Source organism: Hyla sarda, chromosome 7 (genome assembly GCF_029499605.1).
Source record: "Hyla sarda isolate aHylSar1 chromosome 7, aHylSar1.hap1, whole genome shotgun sequence".
Lineage (NCBI taxonomy): Eukaryota > Metazoa > Chordata > Amphibia > Anura > Hylidae > Hyla > Hyla sarda.
In genome coordinates this window covers 200300810-200321419 of record NC_079195.1, presented here as the reverse complement: position 1 = coordinate 200321419, position 20610 = coordinate 200300810, and the positions used below count along the sequence as shown (strand labels likewise).

General features: G+C 43.6%; 1 protein-coding gene across 1 annotated transcript in view; it reads right to left on the bottom strand.

Moving 5' to 3' along the window:
* Positions 1-1272: 1272 nt before the first annotated feature.
* LRRC42 (leucine rich repeat containing 42) overlaps positions 1273-20610 on the bottom strand; it is a 34591-nt gene continuing 15253 nt past the window's right edge. The window contains exons 4-8 of the mRNA XM_056532153.1: positions 18847-18965; positions 16147-16235; positions 11594-11707; positions 5059-5143; positions 1273-1700 (exon numbers count right to left, since the gene is read on the bottom strand). Coding sequence (XP_056388128.1) covers positions 1441-1700; positions 5059-5143; positions 11594-11707; positions 16147-16235; positions 18847-18965 — 667 coding nt within the window. The 3' untranslated portion in view covers positions 1273-1440. The remainder of the gene's footprint in view (positions 1701-5058; positions 5144-11593; positions 11708-16146; positions 16236-18846; positions 18966-20610) is intronic.

Sequence of the window (20610 nt, the reverse complement as noted above, 5' to 3'; positions counted from 1 at the left end):
AGACCCAAAAGTCTAGAACGTCGTTTCCCGTCTCCAACTGTTGCAAAACTACAACTCCCAGCATGCCCGGACAGCCAAAGGCTGTCCGGGCATGCTGGGAGATGTAGTTTTGCAACAGCTGAAGGCACCCTGGTTGGGAAACACTGGTCTAGACAAATATATGACATATAATTTTTTTACCCAAATAAAACAATGGGAATTGGTTTAACAACTTGTTGAAGGAGGCGACGTATAAACTACTAGAATAAAATATAAAGAGATTTATCTTCCAACCCAAACTATACAGATAAATCTATGAAGTGCAAATTCAAGGGGTAGTCCACTGAATAATTTTTTTATAATCAACTGGTGCCAGAAAGTTAAACAGATTTGTAAATTACTTCAAAAAAAAAAAAAAAAATCTTAATCCTTCCTGTACTTATCAGCTGCTGTATACTACAAAGTGACTTTTCTTTTTTAATTTATTTTTTTGTCTGATCACAGTGCTCTCTGCTGACACCTCTGTCCATTTTAGGAGCTGTCCATGTCCAGAGTAGGAATCCCCATAAAAAAAAAAAAAAAAAAAAAAACTATCCTGCTCTGGACAGTTCAGTCAGCAGAGAGCACTGGGGTCAGGCAGAAAGGAAAGGAAATTGAAAAAGATAAGAACTTCCTGTGGATCATAACAGCAGCTGATAAGTACTGGAAGGATTAGGATTTTTAAATAGAAGTAATTTACAAATCTTCAATGCAATGAAGGAGTAGAAATAATCGGCACTCGCCAGTCTTATCCAAAATCAGCTTCTTTATTGAAAAATACTCACAACATGAAATGCAGTCGGGGAGAGGGATAGAGGGATCGGTGCAGGGGGTAAGTAGTAGGCGACAGATTCTGTTTCGCTCGTTACACGAGCATCATCCGGCCAAATCTGTTTAACTTTCTGGCACCAGTTGATTTAAAAAAAAGTTTTCCAGTGGAGTTCCCCTTTAACAGTGGCCACAGGTCAACCTAGCTCAAGGTGCTAAATTTCTATCCAGCCTTCACACATAGAAGAGCAGTAGAGATGAGCGAACTTACAGTAAATTCGATTAGTCACGAACTTCTCGGCTCGGCAGTTGATGACTTTTCCTGCGTAAATTAGTTCAGCTTTCCGGTGCTCCGGTGGGCTGGAAAAGGTGGATACATTCCCAGGAAAGAGTCTCCTAGGACTGTATCCACCTTTTCCAGCCCACGGGAGCACCAGAAAGCTGAACTAATTTATGCAGGAAAAGTCATCAACTGCCGAGCCGAGAAGTTCGTGACAAATCGAATTTACTGTAAGTTCGCTCATCTCTAAAGAGCACCATGTGTGCTACTGTAATGCCATGCTGAGAGTTGTAGTTCCAGGCTGTAGGAGTTCCTCTGCCATAGTGGAGCACAGTATATGGAGCTATCCCGGGCATCATGCTTGTACAATGGGCTCAGTAAGAGTTCAGTAAGTCCCAGTCCTCTGTTGTAAGGACCACACGTGACTTTTTTGCAGGCTGAGAAGAAGCCGCACCTTCCGCATGTTTTTCTTCCTTACCTCTTTTCAGCGGATAATGTCCTGAATGAGATACAGCCGGGGCAGGATTCTTCACCACCTCTGCTCTGTAGAACTGTAGGTGCTTTGTGGTGGCTGCCGGTGTCTCAGGTAACACTGGGGTCTCCACATCTTGAGGATTTACCTTTTCTTTTCCATCTACAGAAGCGACAAACATTAAGACAGCCCACATGTCACAGCTTTAGGTATTAGGGCCCATTCACACTATGTACAGTGATCCCTCAACTTACAATGGCCTCAACATACAATAGTTTCAACATACAATGATCTTTTCTGGACCATCGTAAGTTGAAACCAGACTCAACATACAATGTACAGACAGTCCAGATCTGTGGAACATGTCAATGGCTGGAAGAACCGGACAATCAGAATGGGCATTCGCTGGTAAAAACCCCTGTATTACTGAAGTGTATGCACTGACTGATGTCTGGTAGCGCCCCCTACAGTACAGGGAGGTATTACATGTTCTGTACTCTTTACCTGTGCCAGGGTTAGCTGCTCCTTTGGACACCAGGTGAGGGCAACTCCATTACTTTTTTAGGACACTGTGTGTACTGTACAGGACCCCGAAGAAGCTCCTGTCCTCTACATAGACCAGTGTTTCCCAAGCAGGGTGCTCCCAGCTGTTGCAAAACTACAACTCCCAGCATGTCCGGCCAGCCTTTGGCTGTTCGGTCATGCTGGGAGTTGTAGTTTTGCAACAGCTGGAGGCTCCTTGCTTGGGAAACACTGACATAGACCATGATTTACAGCTCCCAGCAGTTATTTCCTACTTTTATATGTAAGGATTTGCTTTATCTGTATTAGTTATCTACTTCTTTTTCTTTAATCCTCAATTTTTCCTATTTTTGGATGACATTTTGGTGGCTTCAATACCAATTACCAGGTTTCCATAGAGTTCTGGTCTCAACATACAATGGTTTCAACATACAATGGTCGTCCTGGAACCGATTAATATTGTAACTTGAGGGACCACTGTATTACCAAATAAAATTATCTTTGCAAATTACAATTCAGCAACAAGGATAGGGGATAAGTTTCAGATTGCGGGGGGTCCGACCAATGGGACCCCCCTGCGATCTCTCTGTACAGGGCCCCGGCTCTCCAGCCAGATATAGTGTGTCGACCACCGCAAGAAATGGCGGCCGACACGCCCCCTCAATACATTGCTATGGCAGAGACGGAGATTGCCAAAGGTAGCGCTCCAGCTCTCTCATAGAGTTGTATTGAGGGGGCGTGTCAGCGGCCGCTTTGTGCGGTGGTCAACACGCCCCACTGCCGGGGGCCCCGTACAGGAGATCGCGGGGGGCCCCAGCAGTTGGACCCCCCACGATCTGAAACTTATCCCCTATCCTTAGGATAGGGGATACGTTTTCCAATCCTGGACTACTCTTTTAATGTAATCCTGCTGCACCATTGACACTACAGAATTTCTGCCATGGAAAATCCAGATCCCAGACTCCACCAAAAGAAGAAATGTTTCATTTTTATAGGCAGAATCCACTTGGAAATACACTGCGTCTATGGAGACGGTGCATTCTAGAGCGGTCCTAGTTGTACTGCCGAGGCGTGCTGACCATGGTATCTCGATTTCGTAGTGTGAATGGGCCCTTACTAGTTGAACGTGCACTTTATTTTTATTTATTTTTAAATAAGTTTAAGATATTGAGCTAATAAATTTAATAATACATCTTCATAGTGGTCACAGCTAGAGATGAGCGAACTTACAGTAAATTCGATTCGTCACGAACTTCTCGGCTCGGCAGTTGATGACTTATCCTGCGTAAATGAGTTCAGCTTTCAGGTGCTCCGGTGGGCTGGAAAAGGTGGATACAGTCCTAGGAGACTCTTTCCTAGGACTGTATCCACCTTTTCCAGCCCACCGGAGCACCTGAAGGCTGAACTAATTTATGCCGGAAAAGTCATCAACTGCCGAGCCGAGAAGTTTGTGACGAATCGAATTTACTGTAAGTTCGCTCATCTCTAGTCACAGCTCCACGGCTCCTCCAGCTTTGTTACCAAGCTATACAGGGGATCAAAAAGAGCAAACAATGGGGATCCAGCTTCTCAGGAGAAAAAACGGTTAAAATTCAAGCTTTAATGGAGTCATTTAAAACAAAGGATTTGGATTCTCCATGTTTTAAATGACTCCATTAAAGCTTGAATTTTAACATTTTTTTTTCTGCAGAGAAGCTGGATCCCCATTGTTTGCTCTATGATCTACACCGGCAGGCGGCCCGCTTTATCCGAGCTCCAGCGCTTCAGAATTTGGGCAAGTCCATTCATCCCTGGTCTATATGGCGAGTAATCCGAGTTGCAATACCCTTATTTTTGTTTCTATATACAGGGGTTATCTGGGCTTGGTAAAATCGATGGCTTATCCTCAGCATTTACTAAGATATGTGTGATGTAGTTAATTTTTTTCGGACTTTTTTTTTGCAAAACTGCGCTAAGTTTATTAAATGGTTGCAAGACATTTTTGGAAATTTCGCTCTTCACATACACCAAAAAGCTAAGTCTGGGCTGGTGTAGTTTAGCGACTTTTTGGCGGTTTTTGGGCATTGTTAAAAAAAAGTTGCAGTTGATAAATTCATTACCACTGCACGGGACTAACCTTAACAGCTGGTCTGTACAGTTTTTTAAAAAAAAGGTGTATACCAAAAAATAGCCTGAGGTGCAGTGCTGCACACAAAAACAGCTCCAAAGACAATGATAAATGCCCCCCATTAAAATTAGAAAGGCCTTGGACCCCCGCCTTTCTAATATCATGAAGATAGGCCATCACATTTACAAAGCTGAATAACCTTATATCATCTACTTTAAAGGGGTGCTCCACTGGCCAGGGTTACGGCTGCGTTCGGAACATTTAGTTCCACAAACGCTACGCACGCACTGCGGGTGTCGGCCATGCCCCCTCGCGATGTCAGTCCACGCCCCCTCAATGAAAGCCTATGGGAGGGGGCGTGGCCCCCTCCAATAGACTTGCATTAAGGGGGCCTGACTTCACAAGGGGGCGTGGCCGACCCCGGCAGCGCACACACACACAGTATTCGGAGCTAAATGTTCCAAACGCAGCTGTAACACTGGCCATTGGAGTACCCCTTTAAGTCACACAGCCATTGAATGAAATGATAAAATCCCAATTACCTGCAGCCACCACTAGGAGGAGCTACTGTATACATTTATTGTGATCACTGTGTCACGCATTATGGCAGGGTTTCCCAACCAGGGTGCCAACATGCTGGGAGTTGTAATTTTGCAATAGCTGAGGGCACACTTGTTGGGGAATCCTGCATATGCAAATGATTAGCGGTGCACAATGTTGCATAAGGCCCAGTAAAGTCACTATGGAATATACAGCTACCTGCCGCCATGGTAAATATGTGTTCACAGACATCTTATACTGCTGAATGTCCGAAAATCCTGCACGTCTGTGGTCAGAGGATACCCAATCCTATTGTACCTAAAAAGATGTCTTTTTTCTTATTATACTCACAGAATTGCTGAGCCACTGTTCTGGATTTCAAGACTTTCTTTGGTTTAACAGCCGACAATACCATCTGATCCCACAGACAAAAAAGCTAAAGTAAAAAAAAAAAAAAAAAAAAAAAAAAAAAGTAGTAAGTAAAAAATGTTAAAAATTATTATAAAATAATAAAAATGAATTTAAGTTCCTAGCCAAAACTCGCCCCCCCCTTAGGCTCATCTGGCTATAATGTGACTATAACCAAATAATATACTGTAATGTAATGAATAATCTTCTCACCATTTAATTAATGTTTGGGACATTTCATCTGTATACACACATGCTGAGCTCACATACAAATACTGCAGTCCATGAGAGGGGGCGTGGCCGTGATGTCATGAGCCTAAACGAACATCAGGTGCTGCAGGGAGATCATGGGGGGTCCCAGCAGCGGGACCCCCACGATCAGACATCTTATCCCCTATCCTTTGGATTGGGGATAAGATGTCTAGGGGCGGAGTACCCCTTTAAGTGGTAATAACTTTTACTGAGCAAAGCAATTTTGAGACAGTTTTTTGGTAACATATTGTAATTTATACAAGTGGTAAAAATTTTTGTTGACACCTGTAAAATTAGTGAAATACTTCAAAATGTGGTAAAAATTATTGCGTTCACTGTGCGGTAAAAGCGGTATGTTCTGTTTTTTCTGTGGGTCAATACGATTATTTCAATACACCATTTATATCGCTTTTTATGTTTTTTTTTCCCTTTTCACAATAAAATCCCTTTTTTCGTGTTGCCATGTTCTGACATAACTTTTTTTTCCATTCGACCGCATTGTGTGAGGGCATATTTTTTAGCTGCACTTTTTATTGGTACTATTTTTGAGATACATGCTGACTTTTGATTATTTTTATTCCACTTTTTGGACCAAAATTAGCAATTTTCATGTTTTATTATTTTTTTTTAACGGTGTATGCCGTACAGGATAATACCGTTTTATAGTACAAGTCGTTGCGAACATGGCAATACCTGGGCAGGATTTAAAAAAAAAATAAAAATAAAAAAATAAAAAAAGTTTAGCGCCAGATAACCCCTTGATGGAGTCTCGACATGAAAAGACGCAGCTAACGCTGGGCAATCGGGTTGCAGAGACACAACCATAATACACCCACTGAGTTCCGTACATGAGCCTTATTCTAAATAATAGGACCTTTGATTTTTCCTGCAGATTTGCTCAGGTAAAATTCACAGCAAATTCTATATCTATATACTGTATACTGTATATTATATTATATTGCCTGTCATGGAAATGAGACTTTATGGAGAGACATGGGCATGCTGCAGATTGTAACATCCCCAGCTTATTCATTACGTTGCAGACTTATGGAGGCTTTTCACAGCAGATTTCACCACTTTTGAAGTAGCAGTGCTAAAATCTGTGGGGAGTCTGCAGCTAATCTCTATGCACCCCACAAGGTGATCTGTGTTTTCTCAGTGTTATTTCTGTTTGGTTGTGGGTGCGTTCACACGGCCGTCTGTCCCCGTTTTTCCATCCCCGTTTCGGTTCGGTTGCCGGCTGTAAACAGATTAACAACGGTTTAAAAAAAAATCCCATTCATGTCAATAGGATTTTTTTTTACAATCAGTTTACATCCATTTGTACCCGTCTGCACTCTGCAAAACGGCACATGCAGTATTTTCTCTTCTGTAAGAAAAACGGATACAGTAAATTTTACATTGAAGTCTATGGAAAACAGGTGAGCCTTTAACCTCTTAAGGACCCAGCCATTTTACACCTTAGGACCCGGCCATTTTTTGAACATCTGACCACTGTCACTTTAAACATTAATAACTCTGGAATGCTTTTAGTTATCAATCTGATTCCGAGATTGTTTTTTCGTGACATATTCTACTTTAACATAGTGGTAAAAAAAAATTGTAACTTGCATCCTTTCTTGGTGAAAAATTTGAAAATTATGAAAAATTTGAAAATTTTGCATTTTTCTAACTTTGAAGCTCTCTGTTTGTAAGGAAAATGGATATTCAAAATATTAAAAAAATTTTTTCACATATACAATATGTCTACTTTATGTTTGCATCATAAAATTGATGAGTTTTTACTTTTGGAAGACACCAGAGGGCTTCAAAGTTCAGCAGCAATTTTCCAATTTTTCACATAATTTCCAAACTCACTATTTTTCAGGGACCAGTTCAGGTTTGAAGTGGATTTGAAGGGTCTTCATATTAGAAATACCCCACAAATGACCCCATTATAAAAACTGCAGCCCCCAAAGTATTCAAAATGATATTCGGTCAGCCTTTTAACCCTTTAGGTGTTTCACAGGAATAGCAGGAAAGTGAAGGAGAAAATTCACAATCTTCATTTTTTACACTCGCATGTTCTTCTAGACCCAATTTTTGAATTTTTACAAGGGGTAAAAGGAGAAAATGTATACTTATATTTGTAGCCCAATTTCTCTCGAGTAAGCACATACCTCATATGTCTACGTAAAGTGTTCGGCGGGCGCAGTAGAGGGCTCAGAAGGGAAAGAGCGACAAGGGGATTTTGGAGAGTACGTTTTTCTGAAATGGTTTTTGGGGGGCATGTTGCATTTAGGAAGCCCCTATGGTGCCAGAACAGCAAAAAAAAAAACCACATGCCATACCATTTCGGAAACAAGACCCCCTGAGGAACGTAACAAGGAATAAAGTGAGCCTTAATACCCCACATGTGTTTCACGACTTTTGCATATGTAAAAAAATTAAATAAAATGTCACTAAAATGTGTGATTCCCCCCAAATTTCACATTTTTGCAAGGGTTAATAGCAGAAAATACTCCCCAAAATTTGTAACCCCATCTCTTCTGAGTATGGAGGTACCCCATAAGTTGACCTGAAGTGCACTACGAGCGAACTACAATGCTCAGAAGAGGAGGAGTCATATTTGGCTTTTTGAGAGCAAATTTTGCTCGGGGGCATGTCCCATATAGGAAGCCCCTATGGTGCCAGGACAGCAAAAAATACCCACATGCCATACCATTTTGGAAACTAGACCCCTTGAGGAACGTAACAAGGAATAAAGTGAGCCTTAATACCCCACACGGGTTTCACAACTTTTGCATACGTAAAAAAAAAAAAAAAAAAAATTAAAATGGGTGTTTCCCCCCAAATTTCAAATTTTTGCAAGGGTTAATAGCAAAAAATACCCCCCAAAATTTGAAACCCCATCTCTTCTGAGTATGGAGGTACCCCATAAGTTGACCTGAAGTGCACTACGAGCAAACTACAATGCTCAGAAGAGAAGGAGTCATATTTGGCTTTTTGAGAGCAAATTTTGCTCGGGGGGCACTTCGCATTTAGGAAGCCCCTATGGTGCCAGGACAGCAAAATAACCCCCACATGGCATACCATTTTGGAAACTAGACCCCTTGAGGAACGTAACAAGGGGTACAGTGAGCATTTACCCCCCACTGGTGTCTGTCAGATCTTTGGAACAGTGGTCTGTACAACATTTTTAATTTGCACAGCCCATTGTTCCAAAGATCCGTCAGACACCTGTGGGGTGTAAATTCTCACTGCACCCCTCATTACATTCCGTGAGGGGTGTAGTTTCCAAAATGGGGTCACATGTGGGGTTTAGTTTTTTTTGCATTTGTCAAAACCGCTGTAACAATCAGCCACCCCTGTGCAAATCACCTCAAATGTACATGGCGCACTCTCCCTTCTGGGCCTTGTTGTGCGCCCCCAGAGCACTTTGCGCCCACATATGGGGTATCTCTGTAGTCGGGAGAAATTGCATTACAAATTTTGGGGGCTTTTTTCCCTTTTACCTCTTGTCAAAATGAAAAGTATAGGGCAACACCAGCATGTTAGTGTAAAAAATTAATTTTTTTACACTAACATGCTGGTGTAGACCCCAACTTCACATTTTCATAAGGGGTGAAAGGAGAAAAAGCCCCCCAAAATTTGTTAGGCAATTTCTCTCGAGTACGGCGATACCCCATATGTGACCCTAAACTGTTGCCTTGAAATACGACAGGGCTCCAAAGTGAGAGCGCCATGCGCATTTGAGGACTAAATTAGGGATTTGCATAGGGGTGAACATAGGGGTATTCTACACCAGTGATTCCCAGAAGGGTGCCTCCAGCTGTTGCAAAACTCCCAGCATGCTTGGACAGTCAATGGCTGTCCAGCAATACTGGGAGTTGTTGTTTTGCAACAGCTGGAGGCTCCATTTTGGAAACAGTGGCGTACCAGACGTTTTTCATTTTTATTGGGGAGGGGAGGGGCGCTGTGTAGGGGTATGTGAATATGTAGTGTTTTTTACTTTTTATTTTATTTTGTGGTAGTGTAGTGTAGTGTTTTTAGGGTACAGTCACATGGGCGGGGGGTTACAGCGAGTTTGAGCTGCCGCGCAAAATTTGCTGCATCGCAAACTTGCAGCCTGATACTCAGAGTCCCAGAGACCCAGAGACCCGATCAGCCCGGTATCGCCGCAGATCGCAAGGGCGATTTCCCTTGCGATTTGCGGCGATCGCCGACATGGGGGGCCTACATGGCCCCCCTCGGCGTTTGCCCTGGATGCCTGCTGAAGGATTTCAGCAGGGATCCGCTTCCGATCTCTGCCCGGCGCGCGGCAGAGACTGGAAAACGCCCTGGGTCCTTAAGGCCCAGGGTGTGAGGGCGTATCCATACGCCCTGGGTCCTTAAGAGGTTAAAGGGGTACTCCGGTGGAAAACTTTTTTTTTTTTTTTATCAATTGGTGCCAGAAAGTTAAACAGATTTGTAAATTACTTCTATAAAAAAAATCTTAATCCTTCCAGTTCTTATTAGCTGCTGAATACTACAGAGAAAATCCCCATAGCAAACATGCTGCTCTGGACAATTCCTAAAATGGACACAGATGTCAGCAGAGAGCACTGTGCTCGTGATGTCAGCAGACAGCTCTGTGTTTCAAAAAGAGAAGAATTTCCTCTGTAGTACTCGGCAGCTAATAAGTACTGGAAGGATTAAGATTTTTTAATAGACGTGATTTACAAACCTGTTTAACTTTCTGGCACCAGTTGATTTAACCCCTTAAGGACTCAGCCCATTTGGACCTTAAGGACTAAGACAATTTTATTTTTACGTTTTCGTTTTTTCCTCCTCCCCTTCTAAAAATCATAACTCTTTTATATTTTCATCCACAGACAAGTATGAGGGCTTGTTTTTTGCGCGACCAGTTGTCCGTTGTAATGCCATAACTCACTTTACCATAAAATGTATGGCGCAACCAAAAAAATACTATTTGTGTGGGAAAATTAAAAAGAAAACCGCAATTTTGCAAATTTTGGAAGGTTTTGTTTTCACGCCGTACAATTTACGGTAAAAATGACGTGTGTTTTTTATTCTCTGGGTCAATACGATTAAAATGATACCCATGATTATAACTTTTCTATTACTGTTGCGCTTAAAAAAAAATCGCAAACTTTTTAACCAAATTAGTACGTTTAAAATCTCCCTATTTTGAAGACCTATAACTTTTTCATTTTTCCGTATTAGCGGCGGTATGAGGGCTAATTTTTTGTGCCGTGATCTGTACTTTTTATTGATACCATATTTGCTTATACAAAACTTTTATTACATTTTTTATAAATTTTTTGGGGAATAAAATGTTATAAAAAAGCAGCTATTTTGGACTTTTTTTTTTTACCTTCATGCCGTTCACCGTACAGGATAATTTACATTATATTTTAATAGTTCGGCTATTTACGCACACGGCGATACCAAATATGTATATAAAATAATTTTTTTACACTTTTTGGGGGTAAAATAGGGAAAATGGGACGATTTACGTTTTTATTGGGGGAGGGGGTTTTTCCAATTTTTTTTACTTTATTTTTTGTACTTTTTTTTACTTTTATTTTTACACTCTTCCAGTCCCCATAGGGGACTATTTATAGCAACCATTCGATTGCTAATCCTGTTCAGTGCTATGTATAGGACACAGCACTGATCAGGGTTATCGGTCATCTTCTGCTCTGCTCTGCAGGAAGGCAGATCGGAGCAGAAGACTCCCGGAAGGCAGCGGAGCAAGGTGAGGGGACCTCAGTCTGCCGTGCAGGATGATCGGATCGCCACGGCAGCGCTGCGGGCGATCCGATCATCCTGTTAAGTGACCGCGATGCTGCAGATGCCGTGATCTGTATTGATTACGGCATCTGAGGGGTTAATGGCGGACATCCGCGGGACCCCGGGTGTCCGCCATTACCGGCGGTCCTTGGCTGCGATCCACAGCCGGGACCTGCCGCACATGATGCCGGCATCGCTCCGATGCCCGCGTTTATGCTCAGGACGTAAATGTACGTCCTGGTGCGTTAAGTACTACATCACCAGGACGTACATTTACGTCCTGCGTCGTTAAGGGGGTTAAAAAAAAAAAAAAAGTTTTCCACTGAAGTACCCCTTTAACGTCATCTGTTTATTGTCCGTTTTATTTATTTATTTTTTTTAGTCCGTTTACCACATCCATATGTAAACAGGAGAGTGCCCCTAAAAGAACAGAAGGCCTGCACAATGCTACCTGCTCGGCCCAACCTTGAGTCCTGCAGTCCACATGATCAAACTGGTTTAAAGGATTCTTGGAATGAACCAGCCCCGTCCTTGTTTGGATTTTCTTACAGGTCGCAATGGGATCCTTAAAGGAACAAAAACAGAATAGGGATATGTGAACTTTGTAGGTTTCATGACGGCCCATAAAGTTCATTGATGGATTCCCCTGTACTGACAACACACTTAAATCTAACCCATTCTAACCTTCCTTCCAGTTCCCATGCTTCTTTGGTGACATGATGTCACATGATCCAATCAGCGTGTGATGTCACATGACCACATGAGTAGTCATGTGACATCACCCCCCCCCCCCCAACCCCATATGCCAGAGTTTCCCAACCAGGGTGCCTCCAGCTGTTGCAAAACTACAACTCCCAGCATGCCCGGACAGCCGTTGGCTGTCCGGGCATGCTGGGAGTTGTAGTTTTGCAACAGCTGGAGGCAACCTGGTTGGGAATCCATGCCTGGTTGGGAAGCTCTGTCATAGAGGGGGCAGCGCAGGAACTAGGAAGATTAGAGTTGGTTCTTTTTTAACCCCTTCCTGACTAGTTTTTTAAAGAGCCTTCCCCTTCAATATAAGAATCACCAAACCCACTGTAAAATTATCCTGCAGTTGTCATCCTACTCGACTATGTTGTACATTCATTGTTAACCCTGCCTAACCTGAACATTTTAAGTTAGTGAATCTGGCCAGTTCCTAATACGAAGTGTGCTTTGTAACAACTAGAGATGAGCGAACTTACAGAAAATTCGATTCGTCACGAACTTCTCGGCTCGGCAGTTGATGACTTTTCCTGCATAAATTAGTTCAGCTTTCAGGTGCTCTGGTGGGCTGGAAAAGGTGGTTACAGTCCTAGGAAAGAGTCTCCTAGGACTGTATCCACCTTTTCCAGCCCACCGGAGCACCGGAAAGCTGAACTAATTTATGCAGGAAAAGTCATCAACTGCCGAGCCGAGAAGTTCGTGACGAATCGAATTTACTGTAAGTTCGCTCATCTCTAGTAACTACATAGGTAGATTCTATTCCGACTTTAACCACACGGGGGCAGCAATTTGTCAGTGTCCTAAAGCTGGCCTCATATTTTTGGATGTTTAGTTTAGCAGACAGCTATCTCTCCCAATGCCCCCATACTTCAATTTGGCTGAGCATGCCTGTACTCTAAACAAGATGAGGAAAAATTGCTGCCAGACAGCTTAAAGGGGTACTCCACTGTAAAAAAAAAAAAAAAAAAATCAACTGGTTCCAGAAAGTTATAAAGATTTGTAAATTACTTCTATATAAAAATTGTAATCCTTCCAGTAATTATCAGCTGCTGTATGCTTCCAGTCATACCACAGTACTCCCCCTAGCGACTCTCTCCTGCTCTGGACAGTTCCTGACAGTGACAGAGATGTCAGCAGAGAGCACTGTGATCAGACTGAAAAGAACTACACAACTTCCTTTGGAGTATACAGCAGCTGATAAGTACTGGAAGAATTAAAGGGGAACTCCGCCCCTAGATAGGGGATAAGATGTCAGATCGCCGGGGTCCCGCTGCTGGGGACCCCGGGGATCGCTGCTGCAGCACCCCGCTATCATTACTGCGCAGAGCGAGATCGCTCTGCACGTAATGACGGGCAATACAGGGGCCGGAGCATCGTTACATCACGGCTCCGCCCCTCGTGACGTCACGGCCCGCCCCCGTCAATACAAGTCTATGGGAGGGGGCGTGGCGGTCATCACGCCCCCTGCCATAGACTTGCATTAAGGGGACGGGCCGTAATGTCATGAGGGGTGGAGCCATGACATCACGCTGCTCCGGTTCCTGTATCGCCCGTCATTACGCACAAAGCGACCATCCCCGGGGTCCCCAGCAGCGGGACCGCGGCGATCTGACATCTTATCCCCTATCCTTTGGATAGGGGATAAGATGCAAGGGGCGGAGTACCCCTTTAAGGTGTTTAAATACGGTGTTTAAAGTGTTTAAATTCAAAACATTCTTTTTCCAGCAGAGCACACCTTTAAGCAGCAGGTTCTTTCTCAAAAAACAAAAGGACCAGGCAGTTGAAACCTAAAATCATTAATTGTGGATAGTTTCCCATAGGAACTGCACAGAGTAGAAGAGGTTTGCTATGGGAATTTGCTTCTACTCTGGACAGCTCCCGAGACACATGTCATCAGAGAGCACTTAGACAGAAAAGAACAACTCAACTTCAGCAGCTGATAATTATTGGAAGGATTAAGATGTTTTAATAAAAGTCATTTGCAAATCTGTTTAACTTTCTGGAGCCAGTTAATCTAAAAATAAAAAGTTTTTTCCTGGAATACCCCTTCAATCTTTCCAGTACTTTTAGGGTCTGTATACTACAGAGGAAATGGTTTTCTTTTTGGAACACAGAGCTCTCTGCTGACATCATGACCACAGTGCTCTCTGCTGACATCTCTGTCCATTTTAAGAACAGTCTAGAGTAGGAGAAAATCCCCATAGAAAACATATGCTGCTCTGGACAGTTCATAAAATGGACAGAGATGTCAGCAGAGAGCACTGTGCTCGTGATGCCAGCAGAGAGCTCTGTGTTCCAAAAAGAAAACCATTTCCTCTGTAGTATTCAGCAGCTAATAAGTACTGAAAGGATTAAGATTTTTAAATAGAAGTAATTTACAAATCTCAAACAAAGAGTGTAATGTCCGGCACTGCTACTGATATTCTCATGTAATTGGACTACGGGACGTATTGGAGTGTTCCCCGAAGTATTGGTGGTGCTCTGACTATGAATAATAAGTCACAGATATTGTAGCAAAGAGGATTGGTAGAAAAAGTCGGCAGACTCACCAAAGGCTTCTTTTCCAGGGTAGTTTCTTTATTTCATACTCACATATAAAAAAGGTAGATACAAAAGGTGGGAGAGGGATCACAGTGGGGGGTATTCACTGTCTGGCGACAGACTCTGTTTCGCTCGGTGCTCGAGCTTCTTCAGGCCAGAAGAAGCTCGAGCACCGAGCGAAACAGAGTCTGTCGCCAGACAGTGAATACCCCCCACTGTGATCCCTCTCCCACCTTTTGTATCTACCTTTTTTATATGTGAGTATGAAATAAAGAAACTACCCTGGAAAAGAAGCCTTTGGTGAGTCTGCCGACTTTTTCTACCAATCCTCTTTGCTACAATAATTTACAAATCTGTTTAACTTTCTGGCACCAGTTGATTTAAAAAAATAAAATAAATAAATAAAGTTTTCCAAAGGAGTAACCCTTTAACCCCTATCCAAAGGATAAGAGATATATGTCTAATCACAAGGGTCCCGCCGCGATCTCCGTGCCAGAAATGGCGGCGGCCAGAACACGGAAGCTCGGAGCTTCCACGTTTGTGACGTCATGCTATGCCCCTTCCGTTCATGTCTATGGGAGGGGGCATGACGGCTAGTACATAGCCGTCACGCCTCCTCCCATAAACATGAATGGAGGGGGCATGGCAGCTTTGTTTGCCAGTCATTGGGCACAGAGCGGAGTTTGTTCCGTGCACCGAATGACAGGGGTGCTGTAGCGGAGATCGCTGAGGTTCCCATCGGCGGGACCCTCGCGATTAGACATCTTATCGCCTATTCTTTGGATGGGGATAAGATGTTTTCAGCGGAGTACCCCTATAGTCTAATGTGTATGACTAGTTTAGGGCTGGATGATGGTGGGTGCATCTTGTACCGTATTTTTCGCCCTATAGGACGCACCGGCCTATAAGACGCACCCAATTTTTAGGGGCAAAATCTAAAAAAATAAAGATTTTGAACCCAATAGTGGTCTTCAACCTGCGGGCCTCCAGATGTTGCAAAACTACAACTCCCAGCATGCCCGGACAGCCAACGGCTGTCCAGGCATGCTGGGAGTTGTAGTTTTGCAACATCTGGAGGTCCGCAGATTGAAGACCACTGCATAGGAGGTAATACTCACGTGTCCCCGCCGCTCCGGACCCGTCACCTCTGCCCTGGATGTCGCTCCATCGCTGTCGCCGTGTCCCCGTCGCTCCGGAATGTCTCTGCTGCCAGCCGGGTATCCTCGCTCTCCGTCGCCGCCATCACGTCGTTACGCACGCCGACGCACGTACGCGACAACGTGATGACGAGGAAGGAGAGCGCCGGCCATACAGGGGATCCCTGAACGGAGAAGACACCGAGGAGGCAGGTAAGGTCCCTCCCGGTGTCCTGTAAGCACTAACCCGGCTATTCAGTCGGGCTGTTCGGTGAGATCGCGGCGGTCCCGAACAGCCCGACTGAACAGCCGGGTTAGTGTCACTTTCCCTTCAGACGCGGCTGTCAGCTTTGATCGCCACGTCTGAAGGGTTAATACAGGGCATCACCGCGATCGGTGATGTCCTGTATTAGCCGCGGGTCCCGGCTGTTGATGGCCGCAGGGTCCGCCGCGATAGGGGGGTATTCACCATATAAGGCGCACCGGCTTTCCCCCCCCAGTTTTGGGGAAGAAAAAGTGCGTCTTATACGGTGAAAAATACGGTATATTACAGAATAATGTTGTCAGCTTGGTAATAATTTACCTGCACACCTGTATCAGAGACATCCAGAAATCTAAGATGTCTAAATCCAAGCAGGAAGGCCACCCCTGTGTCTGTGATCTCCGGATTACCTACAGGAAAGAAGGGAAAAGCTGAAGAAGGATGGACACAACTTGATCAATGAGTGCAATTCTTCTCTGCTCCTGCTACCTGTATGTTTCTGGTGAGTGAACCTCTACTTAGTTGTACCAAATGGGTGTTTTGGGCTACAAGGACTGAAGACCTAACCTCACGATAGGTCATCAATCACTGATCGTCACGATGCCAACACCCAGCACACCAGAATGGTTACTGCAGCTCAGCTCCCGTTGAGGGTCTGTCATGTGGATGGCAGAAAAGGTTTCATATTTTACACTATAAAATGCTGAGACTACAATAAATCAGAAATACAGGTTTTAGGAAGGAACTGGGGCAGAACTACAGCCAACGTGCTGCCAAGTTATATCTCTGAAGTGTAGTCATAGGTGTCGACTTGAAACTAAAACGGTAGGAAAATTATGATGTCTACACAACTGTAAATCACCATTTGGGCACTCACAGAATTACCTGTTTACTTATATGTCAACAAATATTGTTAGCATTTTCTTTAAAAATTGCAAACTACACTGTTTCCATTACTACTGGCTCGTAGCTCATGAGGGGGCCTGGGGAGCCCTTAAAGGGGTACTCCGGTGGAAAAAAATTTTTTAAACTCAACTGGTGCCAGAAAGTTAAACAGATTTGTAAATTACTTCTATTTAAAAATATTAATCCTTCCAGTACTTATAGAAACATAGAAAGTGTCGGCAGATAAGAACCATTTGTCCCATCTAGTCTGCCCAATAATCTGAATCCTATGAATAGTCCCTGGCCCTATCTTATATGAAGGATAGCCTTATGCCTATCCCTATCTTATATGAAGGATAGCCTTATGCCTATCTCTATCTTATATGAAGGATAGCCTTATGCTTATCCCTATCTTATATGAAGGATAGCCTTATGCTTATCTCTATCTTATATGAAGGATAGCCTTATGCTTATCCCTATCTTATATGAAGGATGGCCTTATGTATATCCCTATCTTATATGAAGGATAGCCTTATGCCTATCCCTATCTTATATGAAGGATGGCCTTATGTATATCCCTATCTTATATGAAGGATAGCCTTATGCCTATCTCTATCTTATATGAAGGATAGCCTTATGCTTATCCCTATCTTATATGAAGGATAGCCTTATGCTTATCTCTATCTTATATGAAGGATAGCCTTATGCTTATCCCTATCTTATATGAAGGATGGCCTTATGTATATCCCTATCTTATATGAAGGATAGCCTTATGCCTATCCCTATCTTATATGAAGGATAGCCTTATGCTTATCCCTATCTTATATGAAGGATAGCCTTCTGTATATCCCTATCTTATATGAAGGATAGCCTTATGTATATCCCTATCTTATATGAAGGATAGCCTTCTGTATATCCCTATCTTATATGAAGGATAGCCTTATACTTATCCCATGCATGTGTAAACTCCTTCACTGTATTTGCAGCGACCACTTCTGCAGGAAGGCTATTCCATGCATCCACTACTCTCTCAGTAAAGTAATACTTCCTGATATTACTTTATCAGCTGCTGTATGCTACAGAGGAAGTTGAGTTGTTCTTTTCTGTCTGACCACAGAGCTCTCTGCTGCCACCTCTGTCCGTGTGACAAACTGTCCAGAGGAGTAGAGGTTTGCTATGGGGATTTGCTCTGACTCTGGACAGTGCTTGACATGGACAGAGGTGTCAGACTTGTGGTCAGAATGAAAAGAACAACTCAACTTCCTCTGGAGCATACAGCAGCTGATCAGTACTGGATAAGATTTATAGAAGTCATTTACAAATCTGTTTAAACTTTTTAAAAAATAAAATGTTTTCCACTGGAGTATCCCTTTAATCTAAAGATAGATGTGGGTCTCAGAGTTGGGACCTGCATCTAGGGGCATTTAAGGTATATCCTGTGGATATGCCATAGATGTCCCAGATGTGAATACCACTTTAGGGTACATTTACCACATACATAGATTTTCCACAGATTTGCTACAGACCCGTTGAAGTTAATGGAACATAATGGGCTGTGGATTATGCACGTGTACCCTTAAAGAGAATCTGTCAGCTGCTTTTCATGTTCCAAACTGCTGACACTATTAGATAGCTGTTAGGGCAAGGAGACACAGGGGGCCCTTCATAGATCTGTCTGTGCTTCCCAAACATGAATATTGGTTTTATTTTCTGGTGCAAAGAGTCAAGAAGGTGTTGCCAAGCTCTTGAAGTGCTGAGGGCTGAAACGTCTCCTCACTCCCATCCTCACCCCTGCTTGATTGACAGCCAGCTGAAAGCTGAGCCCCGTTTCAAAATCTCGTTCCTGCACAGGTATGAGATTTGGAAACAGGGCTTGGCTTCCAGTTGACGGTCAATCAAGTAGAGACAGAGATGATAGGGGATTGAGGAGGCGTTCCAGCCCTCAGCACTTATATATGTTATAGAAGCACAAAACAATATATGAAAGATACTATGTGTCTTCTTGTTCTAACAGCACTTTGGAACATGCACTGCAGCTGAGTCCATTAAATAGGCAGAACCGAACCAATTCTAAAATATTAGTAATGTATGATAGGCACTTATCCCAAACCTATACAGCATAGACCAGGGACTTACATGACATGTCTAGAAGTGTCAGTTTCCCAAGGCCTCTCTGCAGCACTCGGACAGGAGCAGATAGCTTCCTGACCCCAATGTCAGACAGACAATTATCCTTTAAGTAAAGCTCCCTCAGGCTGTGGAGACAGAAACATGAAAGACGGTAAGAGAACAATTATTCCAGCCAAAGATATAAAAAGCAATTAATATTATGTGAATAATATTAAAGGGAACCTGTCATTACTTTCATGCTGCCTGAACCACAACTCATCAAGGGGGTTCCCTGGTGGCCTTCGCCTGCAACACTGGCCTGACTGATAGATGTATTAAAACAGGTTTATCTGTCAATCAAGGCTGTGGGTAGGGAAGTTGCTGGGGACAGTCTCAATGACTTAACCCCTTAAGGACGCAACCCTTTTTCACCTTAAGGACTGAGCCCTTTTTCGTAATTCTGACCACCGTTGCTTTACGAATTAATAACGCGAAAACGCTTTTACCGAATATTCTGATTCTGAGATAGTTTTTTCGTGACATATTCTACTTTATTTTGGTGGTAAATTTTCGGCGTTACTTGCATCCTTTTTTGGGTGAAAAATCCCCAAATGTCATGAAAATTTTGAAAATGTTGCATTTTTCTAACTTTGAAGCTCTCTGCTTGTAAGGAAAAGGATATTCCAAATAAATGTTATTTTTCTTCACAAACACAATATGTCCACTTTATGTTGGCATCATAAAATTGACATATTTTCACTTTTTGAAAAAATTAGAGGGCTTCAAAGTAGAGCAGCAATTTTCAAAAAATTCATGAAAATTGCTAAATCTGAAGGGACAGATGTTACAGAACTACAAATCCCAGCATGCCTGGGCAGTCCAGGCATGCTGAGAGAACATCTGGAGGGCTACCGTTTGGGCACCACTGTAACAGTGGTCACCAAACTGTGACCCTCCAGATGTTGCAAAACTACAACTTCCAGCATGCCCAGACAGCCTTTGGCTGTCTGGGCATGCTGGGAGTTGAAGTCAGGCCTTCCTATTGGTTGCCACAGTAAAGATCACATTACTTTCACTTTCATTTCTCCCCCCCACTGTCGATTCCCTACCTGAGCCGTGATCTCCGCTGGATGTCTGCAATGATCGCCGGGCTCCACGCATCTTCTCCTCAGGTACAGGACTCCATCTTCTCTCCCCCCCGTTCTGCCCGACATCCAGGGGTGGCAGAATGGGGGGTTTCCATGGCAACCCCCTGTCCTGCGCTGCCATTGGTCAGAACTCAGTTGTGACTAATGGCAGGGGATAGGAGGAGATCGCACCACTGCGACCTCACTCCTATCCCTTAGGCTGATCAATGACAGCTCCGATCATCCCTATTTTCCGGGTGATCGGGTCACCAGAGACCCGATCAGCCCGGAATTGGAGAAAATCGCATGTCTGAATTGACATGCAATTTTCTCCGATCGCCGACATGGGGGGGGTCTCAGGACCCCCCTGGGCGATGTGCCAGGGTGCCTGATGAATGATTTCAGCAGGCATCCCGATCCGGTCCCCACCCGGCTAGCGGTGGGGACCGGAATTCCCACAGGCGTATCCATACGCCCTCAGTCCTTAAGAGGTTAAAGTGTTATTCTTGTTAGAAAAATCTGGTTTAAAAAGAGAGGAGGGGTGGGGAGGAGAAGAGGAGGAGGAGAAGAGGAGGAGTGGGGGGGAAGGGAGGAGAGGAGGACTGGGGGGAGAGGAGAGGTGGAATTAGAATTTGGGAAAATTTTGTTTTGTGTGATAAAAGCT